The sequence below is a fragment of the Oryctolagus cuniculus genome, chromosome 14 (genome assembly GCF_964237555.1).
Source record: "Oryctolagus cuniculus chromosome 14, mOryCun1.1, whole genome shotgun sequence".
NCBI classification, from domain to species: Eukaryota; Metazoa; Chordata; class Mammalia; order Lagomorpha; family Leporidae; genus Oryctolagus; species Oryctolagus cuniculus.
In genome coordinates this window covers 61,790,378-61,807,682 of record NC_091445.1, presented here as the reverse complement: position 1 = coordinate 61,807,682, position 17,305 = coordinate 61,790,378, and the positions used below count along the sequence as shown (strand labels likewise).

General features: G+C 43.2%; 1 protein-coding gene and 1 long non-coding RNA gene across 5 annotated transcripts in view; one reads left to right on the top strand and one right to left on the bottom strand.

Moving 5' to 3' along the window:
• Positions 1 to 2,282, bottom strand: part of LOC127492830 (uncharacterized) — a 134,494-nt gene extending 132,212 nt beyond the window's left edge. Inside the window, exon 1 of the long non-coding RNA XR_011382006.1 lies at positions 1,889 to 2,282. This is a non-coding gene — a long non-coding RNA (uncharacterized lncRNA). The remainder of the gene's footprint in view (positions 1 to 1,888) is intronic.
• Positions 2,283 to 2,518: 236 nt separating this feature from the next.
• NADK2 (NAD kinase 2, mitochondrial) overlaps positions 2,519 to 17,305 on the top strand; it is a 53,375-nt gene continuing 38,588 nt past the window's right edge. Inside the window, exon 1 of one of the 4 annotated variants that reach the window (XM_070056640.1) lies at positions 2,519 to 2,573. Coding sequence is in view for 2 of the 4 variants with exons in the window: in XM_051853830.2 (XP_051709790.2) it covers positions 2,843 to 3,142 (300 nt within the window). In the remaining 2 variants the exon portion in view is untranslated. Of the gene's footprint in view, positions 2,574 to 2,607; positions 3,143 to 17,305 lie in introns of those variants that run through there. The other 3 variants (XM_070056641.1, XM_051853830.2, XM_051853831.2) reach the window with 3 other exon arrangements.

The window sequence follows — 17,305 nt, the reverse complement described above, 5'->3', positions numbered from 1 at the left end:
GTAGCAGTGTGCCTGGTCTATGGCAGACACTAAATAAAACTTAAACTCCGCTGATGTGTGTTACATGAGTATTTGTAAAAGTCATGACATTATCAAAGCTAGAAATAAGGAGTTTCAAGTCAGGAGAAAGATTTGGGCTAAAGATGTTGGTAGCAGCTAAGTTATGAGAGGGGAAAGTCACTAATAATTGCCAATGGTCTACTTTGGAATGGGCACAGGAATTGGCATTTGTACACGTACTTCCAACTTTACAAGGTAGCTATAATATTTTATAAATGAAGAATTAGACACAGAAAAGTTAAGCAACCAGTTCAAAGTTCACATAGCTAATAAATGCTAAAACTGGGATTTGAACTAGTCTTTCTGATTTCAAGGCCCAAGTTCTTTCCCTTACACAACACTAGATGAACTCACCCAGGAGAGACTGGAGCCTGGAGAAACAGGGATGGGGAGAGAACAGACGAGGAAAGAAGACAGATTCCAAAAATGGGCTTAGGAAGAACCCTCCCCCCAAAGTGGACAGAGGTATGAAGGGAAGACCATTAAGAGACAGGGGTGCTGGTAGATAGATTCAGGACCAAATGACAGTCATTCCAAATGCTGCAGAAAGATCAGGTGACTTAAGGGTTGAAAAATGTCTTCTGAGCTTTAATCAGATCATTTGGTAACCTTGGAAACAGTAGTAATTAGTGCAGTGGCAGGGATAAGCTAGTAAACAAGCTGAGAGAGAAACAGGAGACAGGTATATGGTGATGATGAACAAACCATTCTAAGAATCTTAGCTGTAAAGGGAAGATAGGCAATATTTAAAACTGGGGATTAGATGGTTCTTTTGTTTCTCAAAATTACAGACATGGGCTTGTTTAAATACTGAAAAAGAAAACCCAGTAGAGAAGGGGAACTCAGAGATGTATGAGATGATAACATGATGAAGCAACATTTTTAAGGAAATTTTGTAAAGAGATGGGATCCAAAATAACAATGGATAACGAGACATCCTATCTGAAATGTCAACGTATGTTGTATGTTTGGAGATGGAAAAAAGCCAAAAATTTAAGTTCTTATCTATGAAGAGAGGAGAAAATGTGTCTGAAATTTCAAACATGCACACAAAACTCAGACGTTAAGCAAGCTCTTTCTATTCATCTATTGTGTCAAACGTATCAGTTAACACTGTCTACCTCAGTGTCACCTGTGACTGCTCCTTTTTTTTCTGGTATGTAATAACAAAAGGAGGAAGCATGTCCGTTACCATAGATTACCTCCCACTGAAGAGGCTACTTTAACGTCTGTTACACTGCAGGTCCTTGTCAGTAGGGGTCAGTGACTGAACTGGTAAAGGAAACACCAGACTAATCACGGTGTTGTCCATCTAATACGCCACCTGGCACACAGCAGGCACTCAGTCATTAGAGTGAACCATGAACGACTGTGGCACTGCATCAGCCGGGCTGCGACAGAACCTTGGGGTCACTGTACTTTAATCCCCCCATCTTCCAAGGGAGGATTCTGAGGCCTATGAAGATGAAGAAACCTGCCCAAAGTCCAAACCTACTTAGCGGCAGTGCCAGGACTACAATGGAGTCGAGAGGGTGTCACGCAAGAGGGCAGGAGGAATTCAACAGGAGGCTGTGCATGGCCCTCTGACTCCCTTCCCATAACCCCTTATCCTACTATTGCCATTGCTAGTCCCCTAGCCGGGGTCCTTATCTCATGCAACGATTCCTACAGCCTCTAACGGTCTCCCTTCCTCCCAGGCTGCCCAAAGCGCCCAAAGCCAGGTCAATAGTCGTCAAACATTGCTTTCAACTGCTTTCTGGCTAAGAGCCTTCAAAGCACTACTGCCTACAGGATAAAGTCCAAATGACCAGCATTCTGAACTTCTCACCTCCTCACACTCTCACACGCGTCCTTTTTTTTTTTTTTTCTTTTCCACTTTATCTGCACACTAGAAATGATCCACTCGGCCAGACTCCTCTACCCATTATTCTCCAATTCCTCAAAACACTGTGCCTTTCTCCCTCCTGGCTGACGCCTCTTCGGTGGCCAGCAGCAAAAGGGCTCGGGGTCCCCAGGCTTGGCTTAATCTCTGCAGTCCATCTTGACACTCGGGCATCTCCATTTTGCACTGGGCCTGTTTCTGCACCAGTCTCCTCGGCCAACGGCCCAGCGTTGGACCCATCACTTACTCAGCATCATTGGTTCAACGAATAAAAAAGGGCATGTGGTCTGGTTTCACATGGCACTAGCGTAAAAGTACGGAGCCCGGGCGAGGAGGCGCCACGTACCTGCCTTCCCGCCAGGCGCTCAAAACCCCACCCCCGGCCCCTGGGTCTCCTCAGACCGGTTCCAGCTGGATTCCTTGCGGCAGCCCGAACGCCAAATAGAATTTCAGCCCTGCCCCAGAAAGCAGCCAATCCCCGCAGTCCTTCGAGCGCCAAAACCTCAGCACGGTCTCATTGGCTTATTTGTTAGCATGGGGGCGGGCCAGCAGCGACCGCAGGGTAAGGGGCGGAGCCGGAGTGCGGCACCCAGCAGCCGAGCGGCCACTGCGCAGGCGTGAATGGAGAGGGGTAAACAAACAAACAAAACCCACCACCCCGAGGCCTCCAGCTCCTCCCCGCCCACCTGCCACTCGCGTGGGCTCTCCCGCCTCCTAGCGGACCCGCTTTCCCCGCCCCCGTCAACGTCTGGGCACGTCCCCCTCGCGGCGCCGGCCACGCACGTCCCCGCTCTTAACCTCTGCCCACCCGGCGCGAAGTTAAAGGTTCGGGCTGCGCGCGCTCCTGGAGGCGGGGAGCGCAGGCAGGAGCCCGAGCCCGCGGCCGCGGCCCTGCGGACCATGACTTGCTACCGAGGCTTCCTGCTGGGCAGCTGTCGGCGCGTGGCGGGCGGCCGGGCGGCGGCGCTTCGGGGGCCGGGCGCGGGAGGCCCTGCCGCGCGGGCCCGGCTGGGCGGCGACGGCGGCGGCCGACGGCACCTGGGGCAGGGGCAGCCGCACGAGCTGGCGGGCTGTGGCAGCCGCCCCGACGGCGGCTTCCGCCCCTCCAGGGTGGTGGTGGTGGCCAAAACCACCCGGTACGAGTTCGAGCAGCAGCGGTACCGCTACGCGGAGCTCTCGGAGGAGGACCTGAAGCAGCTGGTGGGTCCCGGCGCCGCCCGCCGCCGTGTTTCGGCCCGGTCCCCGGTAGCTCTCAGGTTCGGCCGGGGGTCCCGGGAGGCGGTTGCGCCCTTTCTGACGAGACCCCCTGAGGCGAATGCCCTCTGGCCTTTCTCGCTGCCCCCTGCGGCCCTCTCCTCCCCGGACCCCGGGAGTGCGTGTGGTGGGGAAGAGGCTGCGTGTCTGTGTTAGCGTGGGGACCTCTGGGCAGGGGGCTCCCCGAGGAGAGGGGCCCCTTCGTTGGGACAGACGGAGCCGCATCGTGGCCCCACGGGGCGGGAGCGGGTTGGGGGTTCACCTCTGCCCCCGCCTTGTTGGGGCCCCCGAGAGGCGGGCGGGTGCCCCGAGGTGTGGACGCGCTGGGACCCGCTGCCCAGGCCGCCCCGGGGAAGTGGCGCCTGGGCGCTGTGGCTGGCCGCGGAAGAAAGGACGAAAGGTGCGGCGGACACACCCCCTTTTACTCTCCGGGACGAGGCCTGGGACCTTCCGGAGAGCCTGTCCGGTCGGCCTGCTCCATGTTGGAACGTGGTGGTCAGACAAGGTTCTAGTGGTGTGTTTTCGGGTCTGGTGCTGGGGAAATTGGACTTGAGAATGTGTGAAAAGGTCCCACAAGGGACAGGTCAGCGGAGTCATGTGGGAAATAAAGAGCCCGTTTCTCGTGTCGCAATAGCTCCCCAATAGACTATGTGGTTATGTGGTATGTTAATGTCTTTGCAAAAGGGGGAACAAACCCGATTGGTACCCTCCTCCTCTAGTTGGGGATTTTCTGATCCCACGTCCCTGCCAGCTTGACCAACGCTGCCATGAACAATGTTTTTGAAAAATCTCCCTCGGAAATCTCTTAATTGTTATCGGCTGTGTGCACAGATAAGCTTTGGAATTGCATTGAACCAAACCGTTTAATTCTGTGCAAGAGTAGACACCTATTTTAAACGTCTGTCTTGACTTAACATTTTCAGTAACAATATTTCGTAGAGGCTTCAGAGGTAATGAGCCGTCTTTGCTTAGGTACTGAGTTAGTGTCCACATGAAACATCTTTAATTTCCTTGATGGGTTCATTGAAGGGCCCAACACTAAGCTGCAGGAATTTGGATGCAGATTCCTGTCCGTCTTCCCTGCTGGCCGCTATCAGCTTATAGAAGACACTGGTGCCACTTCAAGAGCAAACAGTTTGAACAGGAGGCTAGGGTAGTTGAGTTTATGTTAAAGAAATTAGAGGTGAGGCAGAAAATGGTGAAGTCAGACGAAATCATGTTTGTGTTTTGGAAAAGGAGTGTGTCCTTTAGGTTATACTCCTGATCTTGCAAGGCTTACTTTTTAGAAATTTTAGTAGCCCTGTATGCACAGATATACTCTTCATACAATTTTTAAGAAATATGTATTTATTTATTCGAAAGTTAGAGTTACACAGAGAAGGAGAGGCAGAGAGAGAGAGAGAGAGAGAGAGGGAGGAGAGTCTTCCATCTGATGGTTCACTCCCCAGATGGCCGCAAAGGTCGGGACTGTGCCGATCTGAAGCCAGGAGCCTCTTCAGGTCACCCATGCAGGTGCAGGGGCCCAAGGAGTTGGGCCATCCTCTACTGCTTTCCCAGGGCATAGCAGAGAGCTGGGTTGAAAGTGGAACAGCTGGGACTCAGCTGGCGCCCATATGAGATGCTGGCACTGCAGGTGGTTGCTTTACCTGCTACGCCACAGTGCCAGCTCATCTTCATACCATTTTATTGATGTCTCTCATGATAATTCAAAATACTGTACACACTCGGTTGATTCTGTGCGATTAACTTCCTGTGTTTTAATTTCTTTGGGCCCCCTGGGTGGGAAGGATACTTTCTGATTATTATTGTCAGCTGTCAAGGTGCTTTCACCTAGTTCAGTGTGTGAAGGGCTAAGGTTGGATTGGATAGCCTCCAAGGTCTTCTCTAGTGGTGGAATTTTGAAACTTTGGATGACTTTTTTCAAGGCCTCAAGAAAATGGATGGCATCTGAGCTAGGATTAATTCTTAGGTCTCTGACCCAGAGTACTGTTAACAAAAGCTTTGAAGATGTAGGAAAAATCCGTGTCTTTAAAAATCAAACTATCTGGTGTACCCATGGTGAGTGGAGAAATCTCTAGTAGGTAAATATTTGTCTATTGCTAGATAATGTAGTTTGGGATTTAAAAAAAAAAAGCTTTGAAGTAAAGCTCCTGGACTGTTTTGTACACAGTTTTTGTACACAGTTTTGTAATGGCCAGGCAGTGAAATCCGTTTTGTTAATGTTGTTTTCATTAGAGTTTTATTGGCCTCATATTTTTATAATAAGAATTTGTTTTATCATTGATATTAAAGTTAGTTCTCAGGATGCAGTAGTTAGATGTAGCTCTGATCAGAGATCAGGAGCAGGCTGGAGAATCCTGGACCTCGTGGAGTTGATGTGTAATAGGATTCTGTAGTAGGAATGGTAATAGTGGGGTATATGAATCTTGTGAATTGGTTATAAAGGAGATGCTTCATTGGAGCCTCCAGGCACCAAGGCTCTAAGTCTGTAGTGTCATGGTAACTTGGTTTTGTGTCAAAGCATTCTGTTTTATTGTTGGGGTGGTGGTTTTCTGATGCAAAGTAGGTCTCTATTAGGTTACTTGTTAAAATGCAAATAGCAGATGAGGGATGGAGTGCCGGTATAGTTTTACACCCTGAAGCCTCGTGATTTTCTAACTGTACAAACATAAATAATGAGAGGAAATGTTTTTCAGTTGGTAAAGTATGTAGAGAATAGGTTTACATCCGTTAAGCTGTCAAGAGTTTTGGCTTTCGGCTACTCTTTCCTAGTGATTACATTGCTTTATTTTGAAGTCTGCCCTTTTTCCCACTGATAGACCAGTGACTTGCCTTGTGAATATAGGATTGCTAATCAAGGATTTTTACCTCTCTGTAATATGGTTTTACAAAAGCTAGTAAAATGTGGCTTGTGTCACAGGAGATGTAGCTGTTCACAAATTTGGAACTTTTATTAAGATCTATAGCGCTTAGAAATTAGATCTTTAGATCTGATTTGGAAAGGAGTTGACACCAGAAACATAACCTTGTTGGCTAATGCAAGGGTTTTATTTAAAATTTTAAATACAGGTTGAGAATCCCTAATCTGAAAATCTGAAATAGAAAACACTCCAGAATCCTAAATTTTTGAGCACTGGTGCCACAAGTGGAAAATTCCACACCTGACCTTATGTGATGAATCACTTAGAAAAGGCAGGTGCATAATAGTTTATTCAACCTCCAAGGGAAAAAAGACACTCCTAGACCTCCTTCAGTTGCAGTATATCATTTCTGCTGCCATCCAGAGTCCCCCATACAAGCATACCCACAAAGAGTAGTCAAATGGTAGGTGTGCAGGCTGTTAAGCATGCCAAAGGCAGGTTCCTCACAGTGGCCCCCGTGGAGCCAAGACCTCTGTGCAGTATTCACTTTTTTGCTTGTTGTCTACTTCGCTGGGTAAAGATATTGTTGAAAATAGTGGTAGGGCCTGGCATTGTGATGTGGCAGGGTAAGTCACTGCCCACAATGCCAGCATCCCATATGGGTGCCCAGTCCTGGCTACTCCACCTTTGATTCAGCTCCCTGCTAATGCACCTGGGAAAGCAGCAGCAGAAGGCCCAAGTGTTGGGGCCTTGCCACCCATATGGGAGACTGGGGTGAAGCTCCTAGCTTCAGCCTCCAGGCCTGGCCTTTGCAGCCACTTGGGGAATGAACCAGCTGATGGAAGATCTCTCTGTCTCTCCCCCTGCCTCTGTAACTCTACTTTTCAAATACATAAATAAATGTTAAAAGAAAAAAATTGGTAATGCCAGACAACTGTAGCTTGTCCACTTTGGTGACTGAGATGATACCTTTGCTTTCCTGGTGGTTCAGTGCACACACAGTTAATATTATATAAAATCACCTTGAGGGCCGGCGCCGCGGCTCACTTGGCTAATCCTCCACCTGCGGCACCAGCACCCGGGTTCTAGTCCCGGTCGGGGCGCCGGATTCTGTCCCGGTTGCTCCTCTTCCAGTCCAGCTCTCTGCTGTGGCCCGGAAAGGCAGTGGAGGATGGTCCAGGTGCTTGGGCCCTGCACCTGCTTGAGAAAACCAGGAGGAAGCACCTGGCTCCTGGCTTTGGATTGGCGCAGCGCGCTGGCTGCAGCAGCCATTTGCGGGTGAACCAACGGAAAAGGAAGACCTTTCTCTCTGTCTCTCTCTCTGTAACTCTGCCTGTCAAAAAAAAAAAAAAAAAAAAAAATAGGTAAAATCAAATCAAATCAACTTGAGCATGTATGTCTAAGGTGTTTGTGGAACAGAAATAAATTTTGTGTTTAGGCTGGGGTCTCACCCTCAAGAAACCTCTTTATATGCACATGAAGGTGTTCCCAAAATCCAAATCACTTGTGGCCCCAAGCATTTTGGATAATGATTCTCAACCTGCATATGCTGAAGAAGAAATTTACAGTTTCCATCCCCCTCTCCTCCATTTCACATGTCACAACCTCAGAGGAAACTGTCTTTAATGGTTCCCAATTTTAGTTTCAGTGTTTATTTTTTAAAATTTATAATGAAATAGAATAATTGCACTTAACAATCCTGCCTATTATTAGGCCAAATTATTCCTATGTAGTGTTGCCTTTGCTGATTTGAGGTAAAATGCCTTGGATTATGATTTTTTTGTTTGTTTTGTTTTCTGGAAAAGGTGGTAGGGCTTAGGTTTTAGATCTTGTGCACAGTAGTTTTTCTGCCACATGGTACGCAGTGAGTATATTCTGTGCAATGTATTTATCAAATTAAAGATCTTGATCTGGAGTATGGTCAGAGCCTTCTAACTGAACCTTGCTCCTCTCATCTTCCAGACTCAGGCACCTGAGAAGTGTCTATCTAAAGTGAATATCTGTCCACTTGATCTGCTTAGCACTCCCCAGAAGCTCCTTATAACTTTAGTCACCTAGGGAATTAGTTAAGATGCAGATGTCTGACCCTTAGCCCCAAGGTTGTGATTCAGTTTTCGGTGAGTTCCCAGACTTTGCTTCTCTGAACCACACCTTAGATTTCCGACTCTTTCCAGGGATCTGCATTTTCACCAGCACTCCAAGCCGGCCAGTAGCCCCCAGGTCACACTTTGAGAAACACTGTTGTAGGCTGAAGCTCAGGACTCTCAGTGAACCAGCTTCTGGCCCTCCTCTTGAGGCTTGTTTCTGATCATTCCTTGTCTTAAAATTCATATCCTGGCAATTTAAAGCTGCTTTAATTTCCATTATATGTTGTGCTGATTTAATTAGATTCATTTATGAATTAGCATGTTGAAATGGCTCAACATATAAAAGGTACGTAATGTTATATAATTTAGTCTTCTTTTTAAAAGATTTGTTTATTTGAAAGACAGAGTTACAGAGAGAGGTAGAGACAGAGAGAGAGGCCTTCCGTCCACTGGTTCACTCCCCAGATGGCTGTGGCAGCCGGAGCTGCGCCAATCCAAAGCCAGGAGCCAGGTGCTTCTTCCTGGTCCCCCATGCGGGTGCAGGGGCCCAAGGACTTGGAGCCATCTTCTACTGCTTTCCCAGGCCATAGCAGAGATATGGATTGGAAGTAGAGCAGCTGGGACTAGAACTGGTGCCCACATGGGATGCTGGTGCCACAGGCGGAGGATTAACCTACTGTGCCACAGCGCCGGCCCTGGGATTATGGTCTGAAAATGTGTGAGAAACATGAACCTAAACAAAAGATGATGTTTATTTGATCATAGGATTTTAAAACATTCTAGATTTTTGGAGTACACCTTGTGAAATAGTGATTTAAGGTGTATTCCCTTCCCTAAGATGAGATGTGAAAAGATTGAGTATAATAGTAGCTGAAATGTCATCATCTTAGAAGCATTGACCATTTGCTACAAAGTTCTGATTTTCAGACTTCACTGTGTATCAGCATTACCAGGGAGAGGTTTTAAAACACTACAAATGTGTGGCCAGCTTTGAGATTGCAGATAACAATTTTTCACTGCTTTATCACTTTTTGTATATTTTTAATTATATGAATTGAGCGCTGAGGAAATAGAAGTGTTTATTGGTACATGCTAAAGTCTTCTTAGCTAGAAAAGTATAAGTTGATTTTCACCATTAGGGAACTTCATAATATAGTTGCATAATTTCAGAGTGTCAGGAAACTTGCTAATTATTTCATGTCTTAGGAAAATTTTTTGTAATATTTTGAGAAAGTTACAATTTTGAAGTTTTGCCTTCCTTTAAGATATATTTTTGTAGTAGAGAAAATAATTTTAAAAATTATCTGCTTTAAAAATATTGCTGTAGTGTCACTATACCATATCATCAGCATACAAAAAAGTTTGTTAGTTGAAGTGATTTGAAGTCTCATTTTTGAATATTTGTTTACAAAACCATTTATTAAGCACCTAACAACCCTTGAGTATCCTGATAGGTCCTGGAGAATCAGTGATGAACAGAGAATTTCCAAATGTATGGAAAAAATATATTACATGGCATTTTAATGATTTATAAGTGATCTGTTGAAGTGCAGAGAAGGGAGAGAACTATTGGGAAGAAGAGGGGTGAAGCAGAGGTCAAAAAGAGCTTTGGTTTTCTGTTTAGATTGTCTTTTTTACTGATCTTCTTAAGGTTTACAATTTTCTGTTATGAAAGATTTCTAGCCTGGAGAGAAGTTTCAGAAAGTAGTAGACTTCCAGACTTAACAGTTATTAATATTTTTCTATATTTACTTTATATTTTTGTAAAAATGAAATGTTTTAGTTACAACTAAAGTCCTGTCCATTTAACTTTTTCCATGTTTTAGCTCTTCAGAGGTTACCACTGGTCTGAAGTTGTTATATAGATAATTTTCATGTACTGGTTCTAAATTTATTAATATGATTGTATCCATAAAAGGTATAAGATTATTTTGTGCTAGTTATATTTGGGCAGGCATTTAACGTAGTGGCTAAGACACCCCTTGATAAGCCCACATCCCATATTGGAGCATAGGGTTTGAGATCCAGCTCTGTTCCCAATTCCAGCTTCCTATTAGTGCACAACATGGGAGGCAGCAGATAATGGCCCAGAAGCTGAGTCAGCCACATGTTTGTGAGACCTGGATTGAGTTCCAGGATTTGGCCTGGCCTTGGCTGCTGTGGACATTTGGCGAGTGAACCAGTGGATGGAACTTCTCTGTCTTCCTGTCTGTCCTTCTGTTTAAAAAAAGAAAAAAGTTCTATAATGATGTTCTTTAGAGTATGTGCCTGTTATTTAGAAATTTGCTTTTCTTATTCATTGTTGGCTTTGAAACTTAGCTATGTTGATGTTAATTTGCTTTAACAACTAAATAGTAAGTATTTATTTGGATAATTTGATTGTTTTCAATCTTTCTACTGTTTTAGAAAAATACTGCAGTTAGAAGTACAAGTAATTTTTTCATAAGCATTTCATGAATCCATGTTCTCATCAGCAGTTGGTAGTTTTCTGCATTTTTCCCAATATGGTGGTGGTGGTGAAATGATACTTTTAAATTTTGGGGGATTTGAACTGAATATTGAAGAATATAGAATTTGAATAGTGAACAAAGATGGAAAAAAAGAATAGTGAGCAATTATGGCTAGATGAAAAATGTTCATCTTGTAGCCAACAAAAACTCAGACTTTATTGTTATTATTTTTATTATTATTTCATTTACTTGTGAGGCAGAGAAAGAGAGAGAGCAAGCTCCCCCATCTACTTGTTCACTCACCAGTGCCTTCAATGGCTGGGACTGGGCCGGGGCTGGAATCAGGAGCTGGGAGCACAATATAGGTCTCCCACGTGGGTGGCAGGAACCCAATTACTTGAGCTGTCACTGCTGTCTCCTAGGATCTGCATTGGTGGCAAGCTGGAGTCAGGAGCTTAGAATCAAACTTAAGCTCTTTGATGTGGGCATGTTAACCACTAGGCACATGCCTCCTCCCTCAGACTTTCTTGACCATCATCCACTGTCAGGAATGTTTTATAACTCAGTACTTATATTTGAAATAAAAATAGGAAAGGATTTAGTCTTGTTACTTGTAGTATATTTTCTTGCATACTTAATAGAAATTGCTGGCATGATCATTGAAATTGACCAACTTATGGGTTGTGAGAGTAGTTCGAAAATCATCACTCAAGAATAAATACAATGAGGCCAACAGGTAAAGCTGAATCTTAGAAGGTGTTTAACATCATTCTAAGGGATTAGCTTTATCTCCTAGTTTTCATTTTTTTTAAAGATTTATTTATTATTTGAAAGAGTTACACAGAGAGGGGAGAGGGAGAGGGGTCTTTCATCTGCTAATTCACTCCCCAAATGACCTCATCGGCCAGAGCTGTGCAGAACTGAAGCCAGGAACCAGGAGCTTCTTTGGGATCTCCCACATGGGTGCAGGGGCGAAAAGACTTGGGACATTTTCTACTGCTTTCCCAGGCCATAGCAGAGAGCTGGATTGGAAGTGGAGCAGCCAGGACTTGAACCAGCGCCCATATGGGATGCCGGCACTGCAGGTAGTGGCTTTCCCTGCTACACCACAGTGCTGGCCTCTTAAACTTTTCTTTAACAGTAGAATACAGCCCTTGCTTGGCTTGACCTCTGTCTTGCCCCATAGGAGTGCTAATGAGAGTCAGTTTTTCTGGGACTTCAGCATTTTGGGAATAGTATGAAAACAGGCTTCTGGTGGTATGCTTTGTTTGGGTGGGGGTGTGGCAATTAGTCATAGACTTTTAAATATGGAACTAGTTATAAAAATTTGGAGGTGGGACATGCTTTTATAGTTGTTAAGATGCTACTTGGGATGCCTGCATCCCATTTTGGAGTTCCTGGTTAAAGTCTTGGTCCCTTCTAATTACATCTTCCTGCTAATGCACACCCTTGGAGGGCAGTAGATGGTGGCTCAAGTAGTCCCTGGTGCCCACATGGGAGACTCAGATTGAGCTGCTGGCTCCTGGCTTCCACTTGGCTCAGCCCCAGCTGTTGCTTGCTCTTGAGGGGTGAATCAGTGGATGGAAGATCTGTCCCTTTTTCCCCCTCCGTCTGCCTTTCAAATAAAATGAAGATAAAATTTAAAAAATAATTTGGAGGCAAGCTTTTGCATTAGAGCACATAAGAGATGATATGGTCAAGAACTCAAACAGTGACAGCATGAATGTAAAAGACAAAGATTAGAGTTTACAAGGGGGCTGGCGCTGTGGTGTAGCAGGTAAAGCTACTGCCTGCAGTGCCGACATCCTTTGGGTGCCAGTTCAAGTCCCAGCTGCTCCACTTTCCATCCAACTCTGTGCTATGGCCTGGGAAAGCAGTAGAAGATGGCCCAAGTGCTTGGGCCCCTGCACCCATGTGGGAGACTCCGAAGAAACTGGATTGGCTCAGCTGCAGCCATTGCGGCCATTTGGGTAGTGAACCACTAGATGGAAGACCTTTCTCTCTGTATCTCCCTTTGTCTGTAACCCTACCTCTCAAATCAATAAATCTTTAAAAAAGATTTTTTAAAAAAATTTATGGGCTTAATTGTTGGACCTCACCACTGGCTGGCTGTGAAGACTAAGTGTGAGGGATGAATTAAAGGAAATATCTTGGTTTATTCTGTTGACTTAAGTAAATGGTGCTATTAATAATTGATATATGGGACTCACAAGAGCATATTTAAAGGGGGATTATATGGTCAGGTTTAGATAATTTTGAGGCAAGGTACCCAAACTACCCATGGGTAAACGGAAAGGTAGGCATTTTAAAATTTGAGCCTGTAACTCCAGAGACATTTGGGCTGTCAGGATAGATTGCAAAGGTTCCAGGGCAAACTAGGTCAAGTACCTGAGTTGGGGAGCTAACTCAGAGAAAATGAAGTGAGAGCAGCTAAGAAAGCCAAAGATGGCACCTTGAGCAGTATCAGCAAACAAAGGAAGAGGTGAGCAGCTTAACAAGGGAATTGCAGAAATAAAGAACAGTGAGGAAAGTGAAGATGAGAGCCTTGGAGAAGGAGTAAGTGGATTGGAAGTGATCCAAGGTAAATAGCAAGTACATCTGAAGAAATCTTTAGGGCTCAGTGCATTAAGCCTGATCATGCTAGGTGAATACTTGACTTTCTAGCTGTTAATTAGGTGCACTAACAATTTTAAGGCAACTTGGAGTAATCTAGTATTCCATTAGTTAAGTGTGTATACTTTTAAGAGTGCTTAAATTATGCCTAGTAAGTTTACATACCAAATTGTCATTGTCCAAACAGTTTGTAGATTTCTTATGTGTTACATTTTAACAAGATTCCTTTCCTTTTTGAGCTTGCTTGGACATTAGAATTCAAAATTACAACATTCAGCTGGCAACTAAAAAAAAACTTTAGAAATTTGTAGTTGTAATAAATTCACTTTTGGTTAAGTAAAAATATGATAATTTAATAAAAATGATTTAGATCATTTAGAAAACAGCATAACTATCATATCTGACCTTAAACTGTGCTAAATCGGTCTAATTAGAATCTTCCTCTTCTTTTAAGCTGTGTTGTGTTTTAATATTGAAATGATTTTGGGAAAACTGTTGTTGGTTTTGGGGGATTTTGCAGGAGAAACTTTTGCTTAGAGTAAAATGTCTCTGTACAAATTGTAAATTCACCTACTTTTTTCCAAGTATCTACTGGTTAAAGAGTTAACAGAAGTTTTTAGGAAAAAAATATTAAGACTGTTACTAATCTTTAATAATGTATACCATTGCAGAATCAAGAATGCAGCTAAATTAATTTCTTTAATCTTTTTTTTTAACAAAAGTATTTATTTGAAAGGCAGAGTGATAGAGATGTATATTCCATCTGCTGGTTTGATTCCCCAGAAGCCCACGACAGCCACGGCTGGGTCAGGGTGGAGCCAGGAGCCACAAACTCCATATGTCTCTCCCATGTTGGTGGCATGTACTAAGTACTTGGGCATTGTCTGCTGCCTTCTGAAGTGTGTTAGTAGGAAGCTGGATCAGAAGTGGAGAAGCCAGGACTCCAACCAGCACTCTGATATGGGATGTGGGTATCCAAAGTAGTGTCTTGACTTACTGTACCAAAACGCCCACCTCTCTTTACCTTTTAATTGTAAGATACTTTCCATTACATCACATGTTCTTGTTTTTTATCTGATTAAAGTATGTTTTTAGATGTTCAAAGTCATGTTATTTTTGGGAGTGAGCATGAGATTTCCAACTTCTGCATGTTATTAAAAAAAAAATGTAAGAGCATTTTGGCCTACTGGTTAAAAGTCCCGTATCCCACATTGGAGTGCTTGGATTTGATTCCTGGCTCTGGCGCCCAGCTCCAGCTTCCTGCCATTGCACACCTTGGGAGGCAGCAGGTGAAGGGTTAAATAATTGATTTGCCATCATCCATGTAGAAGACCTGGATTGCGTACCTGGCTGTGGGCTTTTGCAAGCATTTTGGTAGTGAGACAATGATTTGGTGAGCTGTCTGTCCCTGTCTATGCCTTTCTCATAAAAAAAAAAAAAAAAAAAAAAGGCTTACCACATAGTAAGTTAAGACTTTCTAACTGATGCTCTTTATACAGTGCTTTTTAATTTCAAATAACTAAATAACTTTATCTGCCTAGTTTAGCCAGTCCTTGCTAATGGTTCTTAGTAGCCCAACCAACTAGAACTTTAAAGAAATAATGAATAACTTATGTTCTCTAAATGTATGTTGAGCATGAGTAGTAGAGTTCACGAGAAGAAATTTGAGGAGGAATAAGAATTTGACATTTCTCTTCCAATGTTAAGTATTGTGATACTAAATGAACTTTATATCTAAATTTAGAGTTTGAGGAACTTTAGTGTTGTTAATCATAGAAAATTTAGAGTTTTTTTTGTTAGTGTTCCAATACTTCTCCCTCCTTCCCCAATTCAAACCCCTTCACCATCTAAACAAAGTTCCCTAATCCTCACCTGCAGCATACCTTGATATTTTGGCACTTGCTGAAAACTGGAAAGTAAGCACAAACTTTGCTGAACCAACAGACCAGAATTTTTAGAGCTTATACAGTACAGTTTATGTCCATCATTCTTGGATACCTCTTTCATTTCATCTAACCCAAACATTTGAACATAACAATAAAAATCTGGACAGGGACTTGAAGTTCAAGTGTTTAGCTACTTTTTAGTTTTATTTATACCAGATTAGAAGCAGTTAATTTGATAGAATCATTCTAATGGACTTACTGTATAGTTGTCATCGTCCTTGAGAGTTCTTTGTGCCCTGTTATTTGGTTGAGTTCACGTATTTAAATGAACAGTACTAGCCTCTCAAATATTTTAATACATTTAATTTTTTAGAGCTCAATTTCTAGGTTTGTAAAATGTTCAGTACTAAGATGGTAGGATTAGTGAGGTAATTACTATAAGAAAATAATTGTTATTATGGTAACTAATCTGCCTCTGCTCAGTTATGACAGGCAAAGTTAGCCTGCTTTGCCAACTGTGGTCGCTTGATTGAGTTACCTTGTTCAGCATCTGGTTCTGCACTGTTGCTGCTTTTCTGAAACGTGCATGAATGAATCACTCAACACTTACCCAGTACCTGGAGATTTTTGTGGTGGACATGGTAAGATCACTGCTGTCTGGTACTTGTGTTCTAGCAAGGAGAAACAAGTAGATTAAAAAGGACCTGAGATGATTGTAGGTGTGTACATGCTATGAGGAAAGGAATAGGGTTGAGAGGGAGTGAAGTTGGTGGTGGTAGCTTTGTACTGTGTCAGCAGCACCAGCAGCAGTTGTGCAATTCTCACACCCCGCAGTGGGGAAGAGCCAGGCTTGGGCTGAGGGAGGGGAGAGCTTTCCAACAAGTTCAGAGGAAAGGCTCAGAATAGAATCACAAGACTGGAGTCAAGTGGAGAACATGGTTGGGGGCGGGGGGAGAAATGTGGTAGGAAAAGGGAGCACAAGTTAGATCACAAAGGCCTTGGAGAGTTGCTAGGGAGGTCATACTCTATTAAAACTGCGATTTGAAAGTTAGTTTCAAACAAATCTTTTAAAAAACAGCAACAACTGTGATTTGCGGAAAGTGTTGAGACTGAACAACAGTTATGCTGTCAGTCTTTTGGTTGTGGTATTGGGGAGTGGAGTCTAGGATTAGAGATTTGTGTAGTAGTCCAGGTGTGGGATTATGTGCGGTACTATGAAGAGGAGCGAAGCGCATGGGTCAGACCTGGAATTCAGTAATTGGATATGGGAATAAGGGGGAAGGAGGCATCAAGTATGACTTGGCTTGCAACACAGATGGGGAATCCCTGGGCTAGAGAATCAAGGATTAGATATCGAACGTGCCTGTTAGGTAGCCAACAAAGATACCAGATAGGTAATTGGGTAAATTCATTTTGAGCCCTAAATGTAGGTCAGGGTTGGGGATTCAGAATTATCAGCATGTAGCTCTCCTTTAAAGTTTGAAATTAGAGATTATGGAGGGAGAGAAGAAAAGCATTTTGATCCATATTCATTGAAATGTGGTTAGTGCAGTTTTAGTTAATCCATAACTAATTAATGGTGGTAATAACCTAAAAATGCTATATTCATCTGTAGATAGAAATTCTATTGTTTCTCAAACCTTATTTTTTATTAAAGCAGATGAAAGGTTATCTAATTATTACCATGGACACTGCCTCCCTTAAAAATGAGTCTTGATGTTGGTCTGCTCTAAATGAGATGAGGCTTTGGCTGGGCACTAACCTGTTGTGTAGGCTGACCTAGTATGTCATTGTTGGATACACCTGTTAATTTTCATAAGAGTCAAATGCTTCTTCAGCTGCTCTTTTGAGGAGTCTGTGTTTGCCAATAGATTATAAAGTGAGGACAACACTGTTTTAAAACTCTTCACCCAATATTCTTAGACAGAAGACTGGGAACACAAGTACTGAAATATTAACATTAATTATCTCTGGGTAATGAAATATATTTTAATTTTCCTTAAATATGTATCTTCATGTTATTAATATTTATAATCATTACCAAGGTAAAATACATATTAAAATGTTATCTAAATGCCTTTTACTTCATAATTTAATAAGCTTTTCACATTTTCTTTTGAAATGGTTTTAACTAAACAAATTGTGAGGTAGTAATACAAAGAGTTTTTACATACTTCTCTCTCCTTTCTCCTGTTAACATCTCATTATTAGC